Below are 12226 nucleotides of genomic sequence, written 5' to 3'. Positions count from 1 at the left end.
ATGTACCCTTAAGGTTGTCTTATTTGAAAACATCCTAATTAATGCAAACTAGAAGAAGAAGGGAAGGTTCAGATTACATAAAAATAAAGAATTAACTGTAATCTATTGTAGAAAGTAGTATTTTTTCAGTTATTTGGAAAATTAGTAAAATGCTGTTGCAGTACCTCAGGCTTTTACTAAGCATCATTGAAATATTTTGTGAGACATAGTTTGACTAGATAGAAATAATAATAAGATGAAAATAACAGAGTCTGACTTTGCTTCTTCCCCTTGTTGGAGAGTAATGAACCTTTAATTTTATATATTGTTCATTTCTTTTATTTTCCCATTCCTCATTCTCTTTCTGATTTAATCACATGGTCAGAAAAAGAGAGAGATCCTAATGTTTTGAGACATCATTAGAATTTGTGTGTTTCTGATTACAGTTAACAATGCAATACTGGGGGAAGATTGCATTATTATCTAGTAAATGTGAATTTGTATGCTATCAGACTTCCTACTTCAGTCCTTAAACAAATCTGGTTTACTAAATGTCACAAAATAGGGGATTTATGATATAAAATAAATGTTAGAGAGAGACTGCAAATAGTGGAAATAGTGACTATGTATGGGTATTGGGATTACAACTTTTTAAATTCTTCATTATTTTTGATTTTCTATATTGTGCATGTGGTATTTAACATGCATTTGATAACTATAATTACATTTATGTGAATGCATGCATATGTTTGATTTAGTTTATGATATATTGTGATTGTGGCTTCCCTGGTGGCTCGGATGGTAGAGAATCTGCCTGAAGATCGAACCTGAGTTGGGAAGATGCCCTGGAGAAGGGAATGGCAACCCACTCCAGTATTCTTGCCTATAGAATTCCACAGAGAGAGGAGCCTGGTGGGCTACAGTCTAAGGGGTCACAGAGAGTTGAACACGACTGAGCAACTAACACTTTCACCTTTTCACATTGTAATTGAGGGTCCATGTATAAAGTACAAACAGACAGTTGCCTGATTAATAAGCAATCTGTAATAATATTTTTATCTGAATGTTATTCTGACATTACTCAGATTTAGGTAATTATCATTTATCCCCATGAATTTTATGGAGAAGAGTGTGAGAGGTTAAGGTAGTGTAAATATTTTCAATATTATTTATTGTTATTTATTATTTTAATATTTCAATTCTATAACAAGAGATGTATGATGAGGTGGTGATTCTGGGTGAAGATTTTAAGTTCCCTGTATATAAAGAAAGAGTTACAGCTTCATCTGTGATGCCAGAGCTTCTGTCATGCAGATATGAATTAAGTAACTGCTAATTTAAAGAGCCTCTTGATGAAAGTGAAAGAGACGAGTGAAAAAGCTGGCTTAGAACTCAACATTCAAAAATGAAGATCATGGCATCCAATCCCTTCACTTCATGGCAAATAGATGGGGAAACAGTGGAAACAATGACAGACTTTATTTTTTTGGGCTCCAAAATCACTGCAGGTGGTGACTACAGCCATGAAATTAAAAGACCAACCTAGGAGGAAAAGCTCCTTGGAAGAAAAGCTGTGACCAACCTAGAGAGCATATTAAAAAGCAGAGGCATTTCTTTGTTGACAAAGGTCCATCTAGTCAAAGCTATGGTTTTTCCAGTGGTCATGTATGGATATGAGAGTTAGAGCGTAAAGAAAGCTGAGCGTCAAAGAATTGATGCTTTTGAACTGTGGTGTTGGAGAAGACTCTTGAGAGTCCCTTGGACTGCAAGGAGATCCAACCAGTCCATCCTAAAGGAGGTCAGTCCTGGGTGTTCATTGGACGGACTGATACTGAAGCTGAAACTCTAATTCTTTGGCTACCTGACTCGAAGAGCTGACTCATTTGAAAAGACCCTGATGCTGGGAAAGATTAGGGGCAGTAGGAGAAGGGGACGACAGAGGATGAGATGGCTGGATGACATCACCGACTCAATGGACATGAGTTTGAGCAAGCTCTGGGAGTTGGTGATGGACAGGGAGGCCTGGTGTGCTGCAGTCCATGGGGTTGAAAAGAATCAGACATGACTGAGCGACTGAACTGAACTGAACTGCTAACTGGAGATGTTTCTAGAGCAGTGGTTCTCAACTCGGGTGATTTTGCTCCCAGGGGACATTTGGCAATGCTTGGAGACATTTTTTAGTTGCCAGAACTGGGGGAGATACGTGTGCTACTGGTGTGTTGTGAGTATAAGCTAGAGAGGCTGCTGAACCTCCTGCAAAGTATGCAGAGACCCCACCCCATAAAGAATTATCTGACTCCACGTCTCAATAGAGGTGATGCTGAGAAGCGCTGTCTAAAGTAATTGTGAACAGTTTGATTGCAATAGCTCTGTTGGCTCTTAGCTTTAAAGTCCATCGTCTAGTTAATGAGTCTGTCTGTCAGTAGCAGGAGCACACAACAGAAACCGCAGCTCCAGGCTGGCGGACATAAATTTGAGGCTGAAAATGAACATGGAGTGACGGGGCTGGGAAAGAGGGTTGGTATGAACTGTAGTACGCTGGACTTGGGACAGGAGAGACAGAATATATATTTCAAGACAAAAAAAAAGAACAAATGTGATAATTCATTTCAGCAGAACATCTGCCACTTTTTTTCTTGGAGGCATAACTTAAGATCTTCCTTATATTCAGCTGAGGTGTTATTAATCACTGTGAACAAGAGCGGGTCTGACCCAAGCTGAAAGTCCAACCTGCCCCGGGGAAGGAGGATGGGTTTGGAGGGAGCGGGGTTGGCTGGTGGCCGGATGGTGCACCAGTTGGGAGTGGTGGACTGTGTAGGTACTTCAGCTTAGGAAGCCTGACAGTCACTCTGCCCACCTCTATTGCTTTGGGGTGGCAGAAGGGCTCTGGTGGAATTCCCTCTGGTTAAAAAGCCAGTCGCCTGAGCTCAGATCAGCTTTGTGTTCTGAAACTCAGCCTAGTCCGCCTGTGAACTTTCTGTGTGAGCCTCCCTGCTCAAGGACACCACGTGGACTTCCTTAGCCAAGGGTTTTCTGAGCTTTCAGTCTTGCACAGTGGACATCAAGAAAATATCAACGGGCAGCATCTTCAAATTAGGAAGAAACAAGGCGAAGAAGAATGAAGGGGGTAGGTAAGAGACAGAAATATGAAATTAAATCCTATAACCCGGGTATTAGACAACTACGTCTAGGCAGAGAAAAAGATAGATAGCTAAGCAAAAAAAAAAAGAACAACAAAACAACTTTGTGTTTATAGAAAGAAAGGCCTTGGATTATCACACTCTGTATTTTATCACAAAGGGCCAACAAGTTCAAGACAAAGGGAGAGAGAATCATTTCAGGATTTAGAGTATGTTGTGTTCACTTTCATATTCTGCAGAATGTTTATCAAGAAATAGAAATGGAGACTTCTGATATTATCTTCCACATGTATTTATTTATACAATAGAAAATGCCATGCTCATATACTCACTTCTACAAGCAGACTTTATTTTATATTTAAATATGATTCGGTTTAAGTGGATTGAAGTTTTACATTTAAGAAAAAAGTAATCATGATGAGAGGGCAGAAGAAAAACCAAATGCTTTCTAAAATTTAAAGGGGCTTTTACAAAGGATATCTTTATCCACATCACTGGTTGAGAGAAAAATATTTTATTCAATGTCAAAATAATTTAAACTATCCAAAGAGAGAAGAATTGAAAAGACTATTTCCTCAGCTTCTGCTTTCTATACAAAGCTCACATAAAATGGTTTTTTTTTTTCATGTTAAATTTCAACAGAACCTGGAAATTTGCTTATTTAAAGATGCTATAAGGTAAGGATAAACCTGCCATAGAAAGTATATATTTTAGTTTCTAGACCTTTTATGGAGTTAAAATTCAACACATTAAAAGCCAAAGTGCCAGAATGGTATACTTACACAGGTTGTCTTCTAAAACATTATATGATACTTATAGATCAACCAGCTGTCAAACTGCGCCAAGCTTTGATGGTCGCTGCACATAGTTTTTAGAAACTTACAATTTACATGAGTAAAATTTAGTATTAATATATACCCTACTATGCCGAAGAAAGGACCAGTTGGTCGAATCTTGCCGATTATCTTTTGCAACTTGCCTTTTAAAACATATCCACTTCTCCCCAGTGCCGACACTCACAGCGCCTCTGAAAAGAATATGAACGCGGGTGATCCGTCCTTTTGGGTTCTCAACATACTTAGAGCATGGCACCCCAACACTGCTCATGTGAATGTGCGCCCTATAGAAGAGTAGTCATTCGAAAGCAGAGAAGGAGCTTGCCACAGTGAGTGCTGTCCTCTGCTGCACTCGGGGCGCTCGCCCGGGGAAGGCGCTGGCACCGGCTCCGTCTCGTGCCCTCGCAGCTTCGGTGGGCGTGAGGGGCGGAGTGGGCACTGTCTTCACATAAAAGGAGACTGATGTTTGCCCACGGCACTGACCCGCATGAGGCGGGGTCGAGAGGACCCTTGATTTCCCTAGCTTGACAGGCTTTTCCTTCTCGGAACTCCAAGAGCCAACGCTAAGGGGCACCAGAGGCTCGGATTGCTACAGTTGCCACCCATCAGGGCAGCCTGACGGCCCGGTGCTGCGGAAGTCCTGGGCGACGGCAGAGGCCAGCTCGGTGGGGGCTGGGCGCAGGTCTTCGGAGTGGGGGTCACGGGAGCTTGGGATGCTCCAGATCGGAGGAGGAATCCTCCGAGGTCGGGAGGATTGGAACTCGAAACGGTGGGCTAGTCAGTGAAGGCTGGAAGGCGAGGTCCTGGTATTTTTCTCTAATACTCTATGTGGCCACTTCTCATCTCTTTTTACTTTATGAAAAATGTCGCTGTCCTACATACAGCTAAGGATATAGATGCCACACGCGTCACCCCTGCCATATACTAAAATCATCTGACAAGATAATGCGCTGGAAGCTGTTGATCTCTAGTTGTCCAGGGATCCCGAGACACATGCAAAGAGACCAGATGTCCCTTCTCTGCCCACCGCCAGCCAATTCAGGTTTCCTCCCGTGCCCGCAGCCTTTCGTCGGAAGCCCACGCTCATTGTTTAGTTAAGGAGGCGACATCCAGACCCTCGCCCGCTAGAAGCCTCTGCCCACCCGCCGCAACTCGGACTTTTTCCCGGAGTACGAGAGGGAGCAGGAGGTGCCCAAGAAATCCAGCAGGCATCCTCAAACCTTGCCGTCCGCAGTCTGACTTTTATCAGTAATAACAGAAAAAAACCTAAGGTGGCGGGGGTGGTGGGGGGGACGGCAAGGCAGGGCAGGCGTCAGCGCGCAGCCGCCCAGGCCGGCCTGCGGGCCCAGCCGGGCTCCCGCCGCCCACCCCCCGGACCCCCGGCGCCCTCGCCTCCCCCTCCGCCGGGCCGAGCCCGGTGCCAATGCGCCAGGAGGGAGCGAGCGCGGCGCGGGAGGAGGAGATGACGCACGAGCCGGCGCTCCCCCCCAAAAAGTGCTTCTCCAGGACGAAGATGGCGGCAACTTAGCCGGGGACTGAAGATGACTGTGGCTCTCGGGAGGCCCAGCGCAGGCGATTCGGCCCCGAGGTCCGGGGGAGGCGGCGTCAGCAGTCGGAGCCCGGCGCCCGCGGGCGGACCTGCGGCAGCGGCGGCGGCGGCCGGAGCGCGGGCTGGGGGGTGGGGGGGGCGGGAGCGCCTTGCCGGCGGCCGCCCAGGCTCCGGACTGGAGCAGAGCGAGCGATAAGTAGCCGCCGGAGGAGCCGAGGAAGGAGCCGGCGAGGAAGGAGCAGCGGGCAGCGGGTGGGGAGGAGGCGCCGGTGAGGCGCTCCGACCGCAGTCCGTGGGCAGCGGAGACGCGGCGTGCCCCTGGCCGGGGAGAGCGGGCCGTCCTCCGCGGGGCCATGGGGACCCGCGCCCTGCCCGTGCCCGGCTGACAGGCGCCGCCACCCCGCCACCTGCGCCGTCACCTCCTGCACCCGGCCCGCCGCCGGCCACAGCCCCGCCGCCGCCTCCGAGCGACCCTCTGCCCCCTGCCTCCCTCTCTCTGCATTGTTGTTTCCCGCTCGACAGAGGATGGGGTCGGCTGATGCTTAGGTCGGAAGCGAGTCCTGTCTCCCTCCGAAGCCTGGTAATATTGATGTAGGCAAAGAGCGAGAGCAGAGAGGGAGAGAGAGAGGAAAGGGAGGAGGGGAGAAGGCAATCGAACCCCTAAGTCAATGCATATTGTGGTGACACCGGCACCGGAGCCCTCGCGGTGGAGTCGGCAAGGGCTGTGCGCTCCCAAAATATGACCAGGGGTGCTTGGATGTGTCGGCAGTATGACGACGGATTAAAAATCTGGTTGGCAGCACCCCGGGAGAACGAGAAACCGTTCATCGATTCGGAGAGGGCTCAGAAATGGCGACTGTCTCTGGCCTCTCTCTTGTTTTTCACAGTCCTGCTCTCTGATCACTTGTGGTTCTGCGCCGAGGCCAAGCTGACCCGCGCCCGGGACAAGGAGCAGCAGCAGCAGCAGCAGCAGCGGCAGCAGCGGCAGCGGCAGGAGCAGCGGCAGCGGCAGCGGCAGCACGAGCCGTCCTGGCCCGCGCTCCTGGCGAGCATGGGGGAGCCCTCGCCCGCCGCCCAGGCTCACAGACTCCTCTCCGCCTCCCCGTCCCCCACCCTGCCCCCCTCCCCGGGAGACGGCGGCGGCGGCGGCGGCCAGGGCGGCCGAGGCACCGACAGCCGGGGCAGGGCTCTTCTTCCAGGAAACTCTGCCAGACCCGCGTGGCGCCTGGAGACTTGTTACCCGCAGGGCGCCTCCTCGGGCCAGTGCTTCACGGTGGAGAGCGCGGACGCCGTGTGCGCCAGGAACTGGAGTCGGGGGGCGGCGGCCCGGGGGGAGCAGCGGCAGCAGACCAGGGGCCCGCCGCAGCCAACTCCGCTCTGGAACTTGTCGGATTTTTACCTTTCGTTTTGTAATTCCTACACACTTTGGGAGTTGTTCTCGGGGTTGTCCAGTCCCAACACTTTGAACTGTAGTCTGGATGTGGTGCTCAAGGAGGGCGGTGAGATGACCACTTGCAGACAGTGCGTCGAGGCTTACCAAGACTACGACCACCACGCTCAGGAGAAATACGAAGAGTTTGAAAGCGTGCTGCATAAATACTTACAATCGGAGGAGTACTCGGTGAAATCGTGTCCTGAGGACTGTAAGGTAGGAACCCGTGGATTGTTTTCCCCCTCCTCGCGCTGTGATCTCTGTGTGTGTGGGGTGGAGGTGTCTTCTAGAGTTTTAAAGTAGCTTTTTGACTCTGGTTTTGTTACTTCGACCATTGTTTTTGTGGTTGTAAGCGCCTGGCCTGCTGCTTGACTTGGGAGTCTCTTGTGAATTGCTGGTGGATCGGGTGCCTTCTGAGAATCCTTGGAAGATCAGGAGGACTCCCAGTGCTTTAACTACCTCTTAAAGCTACGGAGTTGGTTCAGACTCTGTCACCCTTTTTTTTTTTTTTTTAAATGGAATTTGAGTGAAGCTTGTGAGGAGGACAGTGATGGGAGTGCACACTGGTGACCACATCTGAAATCAGAACAGGATACGACAGGCATGTGTGGTCTAGCTAATGGACCTTACACATGCAGTCTCTGATGGTGACATAATTAATTTTAAGCTGTTGGCCGAAGGGACAGGAGAAAGTGTTTGTGATTGTTTATGTAGGAAGAACTAAAAGCATTTTACGTGTTTTCCAGGAGTAGTTCTGGTTGTTTCGAAAGTTTGGGGCCTACCTAAGCGTATTTACTCACATGAGTTTCTTGTTTTCTCTTAGAAATGTGTATAGTTATTGATCAGAGACTCGCTATGGGTAGACAATTTTGATTACGTATCTGATGATAACTGATCAGTGTTAGCTTATTTATTAGTCACCTTATGTAATTAGCTTGAATTTTCAGGATGCTCTCAGGAAGTACTAATTGGCAAATGCTTAACGCCATGACTAAAAAATACTGAACTCATTAATAACACACATTATCTTCAGCCCCTTCCTGTTGAATATAATAGTGGCTGTAAGCCTTGCTGATTCACAAAGGAAAAGTGTGTGCAAGTTTCTTAAGAAATGGCAAATGTGACCATGGGCATGTCCTAGTAGAAGTGTTGCTGTCCATGGTGCTGAAATGAGATTTGCTCAAGAGCTCTGTTGAAGATACTGCAGTGACCTTTTAGTAGGGGAAGAAATGATGGCAGAATCTCAATAAACCTTGATGTTTTGTTCCAAAGGTAATTTCCTGAACAGTGCAATAAAATAGTATTGCTTTTCAAAAGAAATAATGCGCCATATTTTCTCTCTACCTTTCTCTTCATCACACCCCTGACTTCCCCCAAGGAACACAACTGAGCCTCCTTTGCCTCACTTGCTGGAAAAGTGTGGTCAAGGGCAGTATGGATCAAAGGGTTCTTGTGATGCTTTCACAGGAGAACTGGCCAAGGGATACCTACTTAAACTGAACACAGTTCAAGGGCTGTATTCTAGTTTGGATTGATTAGTTGTGCTTTTGATAACTAAGCTAAACTAAAACTAAGCTTGCTTTGCCAACATTCTTTAAGACCAGAAACGTGTCTTCTTTGCAAATAATGATATTGCATTTGCAGCATTAATTTAGAATGCTGCTTCATTAGATAAATGGATCTTAAAAGATTTTTATATATTCTTCTTAACCATATGCCTGGCAATTAATCTTAATGGTAGAAGTTACTAATGAATGACTAGTATATTTATTGCATAGTTGTTTATTTGGACAAGATAATGTTTCCTCAGAATTGCAAGGAAATGGATGTGTCTACTAATTTTACTACCAGTAAAAAACTTGCAAAGGTTTCAGTATATTTATGTTTAAAGTGATCCCTCGCAATAATTTGAATTTTTTTGCTTCCTTGAATGTAAACTCTCATAGAAATTTCTAGTTACTTCAATTTGCATAGGCTCAATATTTACAAGGTAGTCTACATTGTAGACTACAGAATATTCTTAAATAAGCCTGTCAAATATATTTTATTTGAATATTCACATAATAAATATCTATACATATGTGTATATATAAATAAATACACAGTTTTCTCTTGACCTGAAATAATTATCAACTTTATACTTATATCATCATAGCTATAAGGTATAGTGTAGGTTAAATGAATATGTAATGTTACGAACTACTTCTGGATTATGTTTTCATATACAGTGGTCATTGTGAGCTATATACACAAAAGCACATTAAAAAAATCTTAACTCCTTTTAGAAACATTTCTTCATACTGAAAAGTAAACACAGACATTTGAGTTTTTCATCTCCACAACACAGGATTTATTACTTGTGATGCTTTGAGCTATTTCTTGGTTGGTTGGTTGTCAGTTGGAAACACTTGACATTTATTCCAGGATAACTGTTTTCACACAGTTTCAAATTTTAGGTGCTGGGGTGAGGTGTGTTCAGTGTGTGTTCTTGGCTGATAACTTACAAATCTATTGATTAGCTCCTTAGCTTAACATACAGCTTCTTTGTGATTCTGCAAAACTGCAATCACATCCACATACAAAGTATATTACTTGACTTAAAATGCTATTGGTGGTCTTTGAAGAATGTATCTGAGTTTTTTTCTGAACACTTTTACTTATTTCAAACATACTTATAATTATGAAATGATGTCTATCTTTAGGGGCAATGTTCAAGATATATAGTCCATGCAAAATTTTCTACATTTTAAGGTTAATGACAAAGTCTTAGGCTACATTAAAAGTAAATGCATTATATTTCCAGAATTGGTAATATATTCATGAAAAAAATCTAATTTAATAGTTTATTAATATATTTATACATTTATATACAGGATATATGCTATAATATTAGTTATACAAATAATTAGAATTCATATTTTAGAAGAAATATATTGACTTTATAATATCCATATATAATTATATGATTAATATAGTGACTTCTAAACTTTAAAAATTAGGACGTTATTGCCTTCTAGTTTTATAATTGCTCCCATTAAAAAAAATGCCACATTCCATATATGTATGCAATTAAAATGGATTAAATTTAATTTTTATTGAACTTGATTTAAGGGACTTTTGGCCCATTATACTGAAAAAAAAAACCCTTAATATTGGCTTAATCAAATCATATTGCTTTGGGTCTGTAGTCATTGGAGATCAAATATAGCTTGGATTTACTTTAGTAAAGGTTTATTTGCAATACATAATAGAAATCATTTACGCCCAAGAATATTTTTTAATATTCTTAGAGATAGCTGGTTTAATTTTTAAAATAAATATACACTTTTATCTGGGAATTAATTTATGGTAAAATAAAGAAAAAGAACTTCCGCATATATCTTTTAGACTGTAGCATTCAAGTAGCAAAAATTATGACAGTAGAATTCTCTGGATTTTGCAGTTTTATTCTAAATAATGTTTTTGACATACAGTAAGAATCTGAAAAATCTGTGAAAGTCTTCAAGATGGCTGGCAATATTAAAAAATACACTCTTCCAAGCATAAACAATTACATATGTACATTGTTAACATGCCTTAATTTTTGCTTAGTTGTTTTTCTTATGAAGATGTTTTTCTTAAATATGTCATTATTTAGCTTCTAGGCATTCTTGAAGTTACGTATTATAAAACTGGAATATTTAGGGAATGTAAATGTCCATGTTACAGGTAAACTTTTGTTACTAATAATTTTATTCCTCAAGACAGATGGTCAGGAAAAGTACGTTTGAGATTAGGTTCTAATGTAAATCACTGCATCACTGTATTTTAGTTCTCTTAGAATAGATTATAATCCTTATACTGTCAAGAATGTATGCATTCTTATACTTTTATTTCATAATTTTATGCTAAAGTAAATTATATTGCACATTTTATTTAACAGACAATGATCAGAAGAATACTCTGCTAATGTTCCTCGTATATAACAATTGTGATACTCATACTGTTTGCAGAAACCACTCAAAACATTAAGCAGTTTGAGAATGTAAAATTTGGTTACATAATATGCAGTTTAAGCAAAAAGTCATTTTTAAATTCTTATTTATTTTAATGTCATACACTGTAGATATTTTAAAATAATTTTTAAGGAAATAAAATATCTAACAATTTTTTCCATTTAAATATTATATTTAAAATATTTTACTGTTAATCAATTAAGTGCTACTGTATATATTATGACAGTATCCAGAGTGTGGAATACATCTGCAAATAGACCTCTTTTACATTCTGCCACTGTATTATTTTCAATCATATTTTTATAACTGAATTGCTTCTCTGCAATATCACACAGTCTAACCTTCAGATGATCACTTTAACCATTAATAAGGCCATTTATAAGGTCAAAGCCACTATCATAACTTTTTATTACCAGATTTTTATTTTTAATATTTTTGCCCCATATAAAAATGGGGTGCTTTATAAACCAAGGAATGATTTTGATTGCTTTATAAACCAAGGAATGATTTTTTTAAAATTTTGACTTGTAACTGGGTCAGATTAGTAGCTATATAGGGCATAACCACAAAATTTTAATAATTGCTGTTATACATTGGTTTTAATCACTTTAATTAGATGAGATTGGTGTCTGCATATGCAAGGTGAATTAAAGTATAAAGGAAAAAAATCAAATAATGTTCTCAGTCTTATGCTCTCCCACAAATAAATCAGAATGCATTAAGATATATTTTGATACTAGACTAAATGTACAAAACAAATCTACAGATAGCTATTTGAAACAAAATACTATTTTGGTTTGCATTATTGACCTATTGCTTTAATTTCAATTCCCCATTTCCTTTTCAATCTTAATCTATGTCGACCTCACGTTGACTAGACACCAAACATGTCATTGTTCACGTTATGTTGATTTACATTGAAAAGATGTTTCATCACATTAGAATATCCTGGGAATCTTTGAAAACGCCCTCAGCCCTTGAGAGATTCTGAATTCATTAGCCTGGCTTGCGTCATGCGGTCATGCGCTTGGAGTCTTCCAGTTTCGCTGGTCCCGGTGCAGCCTAGGGTGAGAACTGCTGTTCTACTTGAGTGACAAGCGAAGTGGAAAGACCTTTTAGGTCCTGCGCCTCTGTAATGCATAATAACCTCATTGGTTCAACAGATGAGAAAGGAACTTACATTGTTTCTAAGTGGTAAAGGCAACAGGACATGGTCAGGGGGAAAGGGGAGCGAATACCCTGTGGCTGGGCCGAGGAAGTCACGTGAAATGCGAACTAGCTGTGTGCAAGGTTTG

General features: G+C 42.5%; 1 protein-coding gene across 1 annotated transcript in view; it reads left to right on the top strand.

The window, feature by feature from the left end:
- The first annotated feature begins 5459 nt into the window (after positions 1 to 5459).
- Positions 5460 to 12226, top strand: part of NALF1 (NALCN channel auxiliary factor 1) — a 588087-nt gene continuing 581320 nt past the window's right edge. The window contains exons 1-2 of the mRNA XM_081551424.1: positions 5460 to 5633; positions 5768 to 7152. Coding sequence (XP_081407550.1) covers positions 6244 to 7152 — 909 coding nt within the window. The 5' untranslated portion in view covers positions 5460 to 5633; positions 5768 to 6243. The remainder of the gene's footprint in view (positions 5634 to 5767; positions 7153 to 12226) is intronic.

This window comes from Giraffa tippelskirchi, chromosome 12, assembly GCF_054371585.1.
Source record: "Giraffa tippelskirchi isolate mGirTip1 chromosome 12, T2T-mGirTip1v1.2.pri, whole genome shotgun sequence".
Classification (NCBI taxonomy): Eukaryota; Metazoa; Chordata; class Mammalia; order Artiodactyla; family Giraffidae; genus Giraffa; species Giraffa tippelskirchi.
This window is presented reverse-complemented; position numbering and strand designations above follow the sequence as displayed.